This window comes from Sapajus apella, unplaced genomic scaffold (genome assembly GCF_009761245.1).
Source record: "Sapajus apella isolate SASKATOON/1434 unplaced genomic scaffold, GSC_monkey_1.0 scaffold130, whole genome shotgun sequence".
NCBI classification, from domain to species: Eukaryota; Metazoa; Chordata; class Mammalia; order Primates; family Cebidae; genus Sapajus; species Sapajus apella.
In genome coordinates this window covers 847,075-858,117 of record NW_022437070.1, presented here as the reverse complement: position 1 = coordinate 858,117, position 11,043 = coordinate 847,075, and the positions used below count along the sequence as shown (strand labels likewise).

At 58.1% G+C, this 11,043-nt stretch overlaps 2 protein-coding genes and 1 long non-coding RNA gene across 4 annotated transcripts in view; all 3 read left to right on the top strand.

Annotated features, from left to right (window-relative positions):
• The window catches only part of CCDC9 (coiled-coil domain containing 9), a 14,886-nt gene extending 9,525 nt beyond the window's left edge, over positions 1-5,361 (top strand). The window contains 5 exon segments of the mRNA XM_032262525.1: positions 3,878-3,924; positions 4,026-4,161; positions 4,552-4,645; positions 4,732-4,953; positions 4,955-5,361. Coding sequence (XP_032118416.1) covers positions 3,878-3,924; positions 4,026-4,161; positions 4,552-4,645; positions 4,732-4,953; positions 4,955-5,143 — 688 coding nt within the window. The 3' untranslated portion in view covers positions 5,144-5,361.
• A 1,222-nt stretch (positions 5,362-6,583) lies between these two features.
• Positions 6,584-9,204, top strand: LOC116539543. Of its 2 annotated transcripts, none has more exons than XR_004264107.1 (4): positions 6,584-6,735; positions 6,875-6,924; positions 7,471-8,035; positions 8,885-9,204. It is a non-coding gene; the product is annotated as an uncharacterized LOC116539543 (long non-coding RNA). The 2 variants fall into 2 exon arrangements; XR_004264106.1 differs by having other exon boundaries at positions 6,584-6,780.
• INAFM1 (InaF motif containing 1) lies at positions 8,374-9,206 on the top strand. The gene has a single exon (XM_032262526.1). The coding sequence runs from the start codon at positions 8,428-8,430 to the stop codon at positions 8,860-8,862; it is 435 nt and encodes a 144-aa protein (XP_032118417.1). The 5' UTR covers positions 8,374-8,427; the 3' UTR covers positions 8,863-9,206.
• Positions 9,207-11,043: the final 1,837 nt, after the last annotated feature.

Sequence of the window (11,043 nt, the reverse complement as noted above, 5' to 3'; positions counted from 1 at the left end):
CCCGCTCCCCTGTTCCCCCCCTGCTCCCTCCCCGCACCCCTGTTCCCCCCCTGCTCCCTCCCCGCAGTTCTCCTCCCAGCTCCTTGCTCCCTCCCCGCTCTCCTCCCCGCTCCCCTCCCTGCGTGGCTCCCTGACTTTCGCCTGGACTTGTAAGTCCTGTGCTTCTTTCTGGTTTCTCCTGCTGTGTATGAGTGAGTGTGGGTCAGCTCAGATCTCAGCGGCACATAAGAGCATTTCTGGGTTTTTTTTTTTTTTTTTTTTTTTTTGGGGGGGGGAGCCTTGCTCTGTCACTCAGGTTGGAGTGCAGTGGCAGGATCTCTGCTCATGCAACCTCCACCTCCTGCGTTCAAGCAATTCTCCTGCCTCAGCCTCCCGAGTAGCTGGAATGAGAGCGTTTCTTACGTGTTCACGGGTGAGCTGGGCTCAGCTGATCCAGGCTGGATGCTAAGCTGTGAGTCCCATGGGGCTTGGCTCCCTGTGGCAGGGCAAACTCACTCTGCTCCAGGGTGGTCATTCTGCTGTCCAGGCTGAGGGTAGCAGCTGCCTGGGGAGCGCTTGTCCTGGTAGGGCAGATGCACAAGCCGGCACACTTCCCAGTCCTGTTCGCCAGCATGCCCTGCCTCACTGGAGCAGGGAAATAAGCTCCGCTCACTCCAGTGGATAAGGACGGCTGGTGGCAGTGGTGCTGGCGCTGGTGAAGGCTGCTGAACAGCGATTAGACCTTTGCATCCTCCCACCCGCCTCCGACCCATCTCCGCCAACCCAGATGATCCCTGAACGTGTCTCCACGCCTCACCACCTTCTTACCCCAGTGGCATTGTTACCCTCACTGTGTCCTCGCATTCAGTCAGACTTAAAGACCTCACCGCATCATCCACATGAGGACTAACTTCCATAGCTGAGAAGGAGAAGGTTCTGGAAGAGCCGATAAATGGCAGTCTTGAAAGATCAGCGCCATTAGGTTATACGTCATCCCCCATTCTTTCCTGTGTTGAACGTTTTCATTCATGGCTGGGTGCAGTGACTCACCTGTAATCCCAGCACTTTGGGAGGCCGAGGCTGGAGGATTGCCTAACCCAGGGGGTCTGCAGTGAGCTGTTATCACGCTGCTGCACTCCTGCCTGGACCACAGAGCAAGACCCTGTCTTTAAGAAAAAGAAAAATGCGGCCGGGCACAGTGGCTCACACCTGTAATCCCAGCACTTTGGGAGGCCGAGTTGGGTGTATCATCTGAGGTCAGGAGTTCGAGACCAGCCTGACCAACGTGGAGAAACCCCGTCTCTATAAAAAATTAAAAAAATGTATGGTGCCTTGCTTTCGTCAGCACATATTTGAGTCTCCCTATGTTATGGAAAGTTCTAGGTGATAACAGTGGCAAATGAAACATTTCTGCCTTTGCGGAACTAAGAGTGTAGTGGGCAAGGTGGGTAATGAAGAGGCGTAACATCAGGTCTGGAAAGATAGTGAAGCAGAGTAAGCAGCCAGGGTGGGGGTAGAATTTTAGAAATCGATATTTTGTGTAATAATACCTTTTTTATTTTTTGAGATGGAGTCTTGCTCTGTCATCCAGGCTAGAGTGCAGTGGCACAATCTCAGCTCACTGCAATTTCTGCCTCTCAGGTTCAAGTGATTCTCCTGCCTCAGCCCCCTGAGTAGCTGAGATTACAGGTGCCTGCCACCACGCCTAGCTAATTTTTGTATTTTTAGTAGAAGCAGGGTTTAATCCTGTGTAGGGCTGTGGAGGCCCCACAGGGTCGTGGGGTGTCCCTTATGCTATATTGAGGTGCAGGATCCAAGAGGTAAAGAGTCAGGACGCTGAAGAACTGGTGAAGAGCATCTGGACTCGGGGAGCCATACCACCTGTGAGTGGAGATCGGCCAGGCCCCCAAATGCCCCAGAGCATCTGTATTTATTAGGTACAAGCAGGGGCAGGGTTGTGAGTGAGGTCATCAACTGTAGGCTTAGTAATAGGGCATACAAGTGAGTTACAAGTGAGGGGACCACCCCATTATGTCACGTGGGCAGAGAGGTGGGCTGTGTGCAGTAGGGGGCCATGCCGTGCACAGTAGTAGAGGGTTGTGTACAGAAAAGGGGTCCACCCCCATTAGGTCACTGAGGCAAGGAGGTGGGCTGTGTGCAACAGGTGTCGTGTGCAACAGTTCTTATCTGGGAGCTGGAGACTTCAAAGGATTTCTAATAGACACTGTAAGCCAATGCAGTGGGAGCTGACAGACTTGTGCTCTTCTTTTAAGATATTTATGGGAGGATGATTTGAGCTAGCACAGAAGTGAGAAAAAACTGACAGTGTGTACAGCCGCTGTGACTGGTCACACCAGAGGGGTTCTTCTCCCTTGGTTATTTGCAGGATCTCAGGCCTGAGGCCTGCTTTCTACAGGAACTGGATGAAAGGTACTACAAGTCCTTTATCAGGAGGAGAGGCTCTTGCTCTAAGCCTGCCATACAGCGTATGCCCTTTCGGGCAGGGACTCCACCGCCTGGGTCTTTGGTTCTTGTCCTGGTCTGGCTGTTTTCCCATGTACTGCTTCTGTTCTGTGACTGCTCTAGGCATTCCTCCTACTACAAACTCTACTATATGGTTATACAGAAGGAAGGAGTCTATAAATCAGCACTAAATGTGTCGGTACAGCTCCGACTACTATACCTATATGATTATATAGAACTAAGTATGCTAGATATATGTAAGCAGCCGGGCGCGGTGGCTCAAGCCTGTAATCCCAGCACTTTGGGAGGCCGAGGCAGGTGGATCACGAGGTCAAGAGATCGAGACCATTCTGGTCAACATGGTGAAACCCCGTCTCTACTAAAAATACAAAAAATTAGCCGGGCATGGTGGCGCGTGCCTGTAATCCCAGCGACTCAGGAGGCTGAGGCAGGAGAATTGCCTGAACCCAGGAGGCGGAGGTTGCGGTGAGCCGAGATCGCGCCACTGTACTCCAGCCTGGGTAACAAGAGTGAAACTCTGTCTCAAAAAAAAAAAAAAAAAAAGATATATGTAAGCAGTAAGTTACACTTCAAGAACGAAATCTGTAAACTAATATATGATTGTATATGAAGGATTATATAAAGGAAACAACTGAGCAATGACACTATAAGATACTCTTCAGGTACTAGTCTTGCCTGGGGTCTGGACAGTTCTCCTTCCTTGGGTCCCATGGGGATGTTACCCACAATCCTGGTCTCCAACTCCTGGCCTCAAGTGATCCGCCCACCTTGGCCTCCCAAAGTGTTGGGATTACAGGCATGAGCCACTGTGCCCAGCCCTACTGTTCTCCTCGCTGGGGGTTCAGGAAGGCCTCTGAGCGGAGCCCTGAAGGCAGTGAGGAGTGAGCCACTGAAAAATGTGGGAAGAGCGTTCCAGGAGCAGGCAGTGAGGCTCTGAGGCAGGAGCTAGATGTGGGGAAGAGCCTGCCTGGCTGGAGAGGTGAGAAGGACTGGTGGGAAAGGTCACACAGGGAGTTGGAGGTCATGTACTTGGGCAAGGTCTGTGGTGATCCAAATTTTTGTTCCGATGGCCACATTCTGAATCTTTTTATTTGTCACTATGATGTCAAGTTTGCCTCTTGCCTATCAACTGGTCCATCCTTTTTTTTTTTTTTTTTTGAGATAGGGTCTCGCCCTGTCACCCAGGCTTGAGTGCAGTGGCTTGATTGTGGCCCACTGCCCTTGAACTCCCAGGCTCAAGCAGTCCTCCCTCAGCCTCCGAGTAGCTGGGATTCCAGTGTGCACCGCCATGCCTGGCCCTGTCTGGTTGACCATCTGTCTCTGATCTGATATCTGACCTTGACCTCTTAGGCCAACTTGCTCCTCTTGCTACCCTGTCCCCCCACCTGCCTGCTCACCCGTTATCTTTCCCCAGGTTCAAGGACGGCCCGGTCCCTGCTCGAGAACCATCCCACCGCTATGGTGAGTGGGTGCCCTTGGCTGGGGTCAGGCAGGATCTGGGAGTTGGGGTGGTGTGTGCCACGACCCTCCCTTCCTGACAATGCCTGGGCGTTCTGTTGCAGATGACCAGGCCTGGGCCCGGCCCCCGAAGCCCCCTACTTTTGGGGAGTTCCTGTCCCAGCACAAAGCCGAGGCTAGCAGCCGCAGGAGGAGAAAGAGCAGCCGGCCCCAGGCCAAGTCAGCGCCCTGGGCCTACAGGTGGGGCACCCCTTCTGCAGCTTGCACGCCCCAAGGCGGTCCGCAGGGCTTTCTCTTCTTTGGCTTGCTGTGAAGGTGTGGGCACATCTGTCTGTCCCTGCCCTTGTCTTGGCCCTGTCTATCTCGCAGGTACTTGGTTTCAGGGACTTGGGAGCTGGGTCTTGCTTTTATCCTCATCTGTCCCTTCTCTGCCTCACCCATGTCCCCTCCTGCCACCTGCTCCGCCTTCTATCTGTCCCTGACACCTGGGGACACACGTCCGCCATTCCCTCAGTGCTCCAGCATACCATGTGCTCGGGGTAGCTCCTTCCTAGGGAGGATGGAGTCAGGAAGCCCCTTTCTCCTGTCCACTCTCCACCCAGGCGTCTCCCCACCCTCTGTCCATTTTAGTGACCATGATGACCGCTGGGAGACAAAAGAGAGGGCAGCATCTCCAGCCCCTGAGGCTCCACAGCCCACTCCCCTTGTGGAGACACCCACGCAGGTGAGGCCAGGCTGCGTTTCAGGGCATGGGCCTGGGATGGGGGCTCAGGGCCCATGCCTTGCCCTGACCTGCCTGTGTCCCCACAGCCACCCGAGACCCCAGCACCTGCCCACCAGCCTCCCGAAGACGAGGGGGAAGAGAATGAGAATGAGGGGGAAGAGGATGAAGAATGGGAGGACATAAGTGAGGACGAGGAGGAGATTGGGGTGGAAGAAGGAGGTGACGAGGAGGAACCAGCCGAAGACCACGAAGCTCCTGTGGCAGCCAGCCCCACCCAGAGCCCCTGCAGTGAGCAGGCCCATGGAGCCCCCCTTCAGGCCGGAGGAGCCCCTGCTGGAGCCCCAGGACCCTGCCACACCTTCCAGCCCTTTCTCGCCACCCAGCGGCCACCAGCCTGTGTCCGATTGGGGTGAAGAGGTGGAGCTGAACTCTCCCCGGACCGCCCACCCGGCTGGCGCCCTTTCTCCGGGTGAGGCCTGGCCTTTTGGGAATGCATGAAGCTGTCTGCCTGTGTGTGAATGAGTGCGCTGGAGGGGTGTGGCTGGTGGGGACCCTCGGGCTGGGCCCCAGGACCCAGTGTGCCCCACAGCCCTGTCGGCTGGGGAGGGCAGCCCATGCCCCTCTGTATTGTCGTGCCCATCTCTGGAATGCCCATTCCAGGAGCCTGCCCCAGCCCCTTAAACCCCCTTCCCAATAAAGAATTCACATCCTCAAATGACATTCCCCCAGGTGTGTCCTTGAACCCCCCTCAACTCCCCCGGGCCTTCTCTTGGGGTGGGGAGATGTCAAGTTGGGAAGGGGGCTTGACTGGGCCTCCCCTTCCCTAGGAGGCGACCAGTCAGCCCGAGCTTCCCTGGAGAGCGGGCCCAGCCTCCCAGGATGCCAGAAGGCTGAAGAGGAGGGGTCTGAGGCAACTCCAGGTGGGGGAGTGCATGGGGCAGGGGGTGGAGGCTGCTGCTTCCTCTTTCTCTGGGGCTGAGGGCTTGGGGGGAGTGGAATGTGTGTGGGCAGCACTTGGACCATAGAGGTGAAGTGAAAAGGGTGAGCGGAGATAGAGATGGCGGGGCTGGAGCCGGGATGTGGGGGTGGAGCTAAGGGGCGACTTTATGGGCCAGGCCAATCGGAATTGGGTATGTGCGTGGAGGTCGAGGAGGTGGAAAAGGAAGGGATTAGAATTTTGGGGTCTAGCTCAGGGGTTTTGGAAAGCACCCATTTAAGAGTAATGGGATGCCGTGGGGGCACGGTGGCTCACGCCTGTAATCCCAGCACTTGGGGAGGCCAGAGTGGGCAGATCACTTGAGTTCAGGAGTGTGAGATCAGGGCGGCCAACATAGTGAAACCCCATCTCTACTAAAATAAACTTAGCTGGGGGTGGTGGTGCGCGCCTGTAATCCCAGCTACTTGGGAGGCAGGAGGATCGTTTGAACCTGTGAGGCGGAGGCTGGAGTGAGCCGAGATTGCTCCACTGCACTCCCACCTAGGCGACCGAGCGAGGCTTCGTCTCAAAAAAACAAAAAATAAACGGAGGGAGGTTGGGGCTTGGTGTCCTAGGGCAGGAGCTAGAGGCAGACTTCGAAATTGAACTGGCTGGAAAAGGCCAAACAGATGGGCAAGGCAGAAAACTGGATTTAACTGTGGCTGGGATCAGTTTTTGAGGTGCAACCTAGTGGGGCAAATTAGAGATGCAGACTCGATCAGAATTTTGGGACCGACAGAGTGCAAGCAAGAGGGCAAGCCCCTCTCCTACACCCCGTGGGAATAAGATTTCGAATCTCGGATGGCCTCTCCTACCCGCAGAGTGGGGTTAGGATTTGGGGGCAGAGCCGAGGAAGGACTGTAGGCATTGGGGAAGGAGAGCGGAGGGCGGCTCCTCTAGGACTGTTTTGGTGGAGGTTGGTGAGGGCCGTGAGGTGGGGCGGGGGTGGGAGGACAGTTTGCAGCGGCAGGTGGCGCGGGGGCCCAGTCTGCCTTAGGCCACGTGTTGGGAGGCAGATCTCGCCACACCCGCGTTTCCTCGATTGTAAACAGGGTTCTGTTGGGGATGTTTGCTGCTGCGTGGGTCCGCTGACAGGATTAAGAGTCCGGGGCCCGTAAGCCGCTTATCGCCAGGCCCGCAGTGGCCGGGCTAGAATGGGGTGAGGGGCGTGGCTAGACGAGGGAGGGGTCCTGGGCCTGCGGGGAGGTGGGGAGACTGCTCCCCTCCGCTGACTCAGACCCTTCTCTCCCCAGAGGCGGGCCCCGAGGGCCAGGAGACAGCGGAGATCACCGACTTCCAGAGGGTGCGTTTCTGCAAGGTGGTGGCGGCCCCTCCGCCGCCGGGGGCCGCTCGCTGACCGCGCCCGCCGGACCGCGGCCTCTGCGCTCTGCACTAACCTCCCACCGCCTCGCTCCTCTATCCTCTGCTTCTACCACACTCCAGCCGGGAGAGGGTTAAATGTAAGGGGGGAGGAGCCAGGGTCTGCGAGCTGGGCGAGGCCAGGGCAGTAATCGGTGCCGGCCCCACAGACGGGGGATGTCGCGGCACCCGGACGGCTGGGACTTCTCCGCATTAGCCTCCCATGGAGGCCCTGGGCGGCTCCGGCCAGTCCCCAGGCCGAATCTCCCGCCTCTAGGATTGTGATAGCCGGTGACTCTTCCGAAGGGCTTGACTTACTCGGGCGCCAGCCCTGTCCTATTAAACGCAGTGCTTCCGCTCACCCTTGAACTGTGTTTCTGGAGGGGGCAGGCTGGGTCGCTGTGCTTGGCGGGCTTTTCCGTGGCGGAAGAGGCGGGAGGAAGGGGGTCTTCCACCTCCCTGATCCGTCTTCCCTCCCCCCCTCCTGCAGGCCTCCCCGAATTCCTGAAGACGCTGCTGGGAGGGGACTGAAGCTTCCCCGCCTTGATGGGGAGGGGTCGTCAGGAGGGGTTTATCTGGATTTCCAGACTGTGTTCTCCCCCAGAGCCTAGTCTGGACCCCATGGCTCTAGGGACCGGGAGAAGCTGACGGTGGGGGAGGAGCTGGGAGAAGGGGCGCGTTTGCCGTTAGGGGCGGAGCTAGAACCTGGGAGCCTGAGGTGATGCTGGGGACACCTGAAAGGTCGGCTGTGTGCTGGAGGTGGGCGGTTCCCGTGGGGGCGGGGCTAGGCTGCCTGGGCGGGGCCGAAATCCGGGCAGGCGGAGTTAGAGCAGGGGGCGGGGTCAGCGCGCGGAGCTGGGGCTCCTGCCACGGGTATGCGGCGGAGCCGCTAGTGGGAGCGCGGGCAGCGTGCCGCGTGGGAGCCCGCGGAGGAGGAAAGCGGGGACTCCTGACTAGAGTGTGGGAGGCAGAGGGCGGAGCGGGCGGGGCTCGAGCGCTGGAGTAGACGGTCCGACAGGCAGAGAGAACTGAGCCTGGCTGCGGCGGAGGGCGGGGTAGGGCTCCAGGCCGGGCTTGGGCGGGATGAGGGGGCGGGCTCCGAGGCAGGCTAGACGCCTGAGCTGAATGAAGTCCGGGTCCGGGAAGGGGACCGGGTTGTAGTGGGAGGAGGCGGTGATAGAAGTGGTGGGGCTAAACGCGGGGGAGCGGCTGGAGCGAGGAGGGGGCGGGGCTAGCGCTTCCGAGAGGCGGTGGTTAGGAGGGGGCCGGAGGGGGTGGGTCTAAGGATCCAGAGGCGGCCGCTCGCGCGGGGGCGTGACCATGCCTGGCGGGGGTGGGGCCGGAGGTGGGCGATTTAGAGCGCGGGGCGGTCCTGCGGGGCGGGGGCGGGGCCTGGCGGGGGCGGGGCCTGTGCGGGCCGCGGCGCGGGGCCGACTGGGCTGCGGGGATGCGGGGCACCAGCTGCGTGGGCGGTGGTGGCGAAAGCCCCGGTGGCGCTGGGCTGAGTGAGGGCCCGCGGGGACGCTGGCTGCGTCTGGCCCCGGTCTGCGCCTACTTCCTCTGCGTCTCGCTGGCCGCCGTCCTGCTCGCCGTGTACTACGGTCTCATCTGGGTGCCCACGCGGTCCCCCGCGGCGCCCGCCGGCCCACAGCCCAGCGTGCCGTCCCCTCCGTGTGCCAACCGCCCGGGCGCGCCGCCTGTCCCGGCGCCCGCCGCTGCCTCCGTCTCCTGCCTCCTGGGAGTCCCCGGCGGCCCGCGACCCCAACTCCAGCTGCAGCTGAGCCGCCGCCGCCGCCGCCGCTACAGCAACCCTGGCCGCCGCCCGAGCCGCCAGACACCCGGAGAGACGCCGGAGGCCGCGGAGGGGCGAGGACCCGGGTAACCATCCCTTCCACCCCAACCAGGATCGCCAGTCCTCGAGAGCTCTGTGCTCCACACCGCGGATGCGCCGGGGATCCTTCCTAATGACATCGCCTAGCGTCTCCGGAGTCGTCATCCTGAGGAATGGGGACCCAGGGGGTGCCGGCTCGGGGCCTTGCTTCTTGCAGCTCCTCTGTGGTCAGGCTGGATCCTCCACCATCAGGGAGACCCCATCCTGACCTTTGTCACCTGCCCCTCCCACTGTGGGATGCTGAGCACAGAACCCACAGCCCATCTGCCTCCTCACCTCCCTGAATCCGTGTCTATCTGCAATAAACCACAGCCCCGGCTGCCTCGTGCTGTGTCTGTCCTGTTGTCTGTGGAGATGCCCCCCCCGCCAAGTTTGTGTGGGAACACCTTCCTGGGGTATGGCCTTTGTCTGTCTTGTCCCGGCTGGGCTGTTCCCCTTCCTTAAGGTGTCCTTCTGTTCTTGGTTGGAGTAGGGAGAAGCTTAGCAGGAGCAGGACCTTTGAAGGTCAGACAGTGGGAAGGGCTTCCCAGTTTTTTTGTGTGCTTGGAGCAGAGAACAAATGTCTCTGGAGAAAAGCAGAGTGTTCTCTGTTACAGTACAGGAGACAGGAGGGGTGGAATGATTTAGGATAATAGCTGGGGTTCTGGGAATTGCTGTTAGTGTAATTATCACGTCAGGGACAGAGGCTAAATCACACGGGGATCTCAGTTGGCTGCCGAGGGGAGCGTTGCTGGCTCTCTTTCTGGGGTCAGAGAGATGAGAGTACATGGCGGTGGTGGGGGTGGGGGGCTGCTTCTCAGCCTGTCTGGAAATCTCAGAACAAATGACCAAAGCGCTGTGCTGCCTTGGAAGACTGGTGTGGCCTCTCTGGCCTGCCGCGCTGCTAGGAAATCAAGGCCAGGAAACTGAGGTCTAGCTGCTGGGGAAGTAGTCTGAGGGGAGCGAGTCCATGTTCCCTCCTGGAAGACTGAGGCCTGGCTCTGGGCAGCACTTCGGATAGGACATGCAGGAAGCTGGCTCCTTTCAGCCTCCCCCCTTGAGCTGGAGGCCTTCCCAGTAGAAGGAAACTGAGCCTATTCTCTCACACTGTGGCTCAGGGACATCTGTGGATGTAGTTACGAAGGTCAGCTACCTTGGTCACCTTCCCCTTTACCCACCACCTCTCCCCAGAGGGTGGCTGTGGACACAACGGGAATCCAGGAAGCCAGCACTTCTTGACAGGCAGCATAGGTGAAGTTATGGGCACTGACGGGCCAGACTGCCTGGGTTCAAACTGCAGCTCTTCTCATTACTTGTGTGGCTTTGGCAGGTCACTCAGTTTCTCTGTTTCTTTTTTTAAAAAGCTTGTTTATATATATTTTTTGAGATGGAGTTTTGCTTTGTCACCTAGCTGGAGTGCAGTGGTGTGATCTTGGCTCACTGCAACCTACGCCTCCCGAGTTCAAGTGATTCTCCTGCCTCAGCCTCCTGAATAGCTGGGATTACAGGCACCCACCACCGTGCCCGACTAATTTTTGTATTTTTAGTAGAGATGGGGTTTTACCGTGTTAGCCAGGCTGGTCTCTAACTCCTGAACTCAGATGCTCACCTTGACCTCTCAAAGTGCTGGGATTGCAGATGTGAGCCACTGTGCCCAGCCTTAAAATTTATTTAAAAATTTTAAACTTTTTTTTTTTCATTTAGTAGAAATGGGGTCTCACTATGTTAGCCAGGCTGATCTTGAACTCCCGGACTTAAGTGATCTTCCTGCCTTGGCTTCCCAAAGCACTGGATTATAGGTGTGAGCCACTGAAGCTGGCCCTGCCTCCATGGTTCTGTAGAATGAAGATGCTAATTGTACTTATTTCATAGACTTGCTCTGAGGAATAAATAAGCTGGTGATCTCAAGCCCTGAGAACGATGTCACATGTTCTCTGTCTCCACCACCTCTGTCCCTCAGGGCTTCAAAAGCCCCAGCTGGGATCCTCTGGGGATAGCAAGTCAGCCCAAAGCCCTGGCAGCAGCAGATGGTGAGTTTGAGGGAGGGGCCTCTCCATCTCAGTTCCCAGTTGCCCTGCTCTTTGCTTTCCATCTCTCTTCTCCCAGCCCCATTTTTTTCCTCATCGTTTGTTTCCTCGTTTCTGCGTCTCCTGTCTCTTTTCTCTTTCTGTGTTTGTCGCTCTGCGTCTCAAT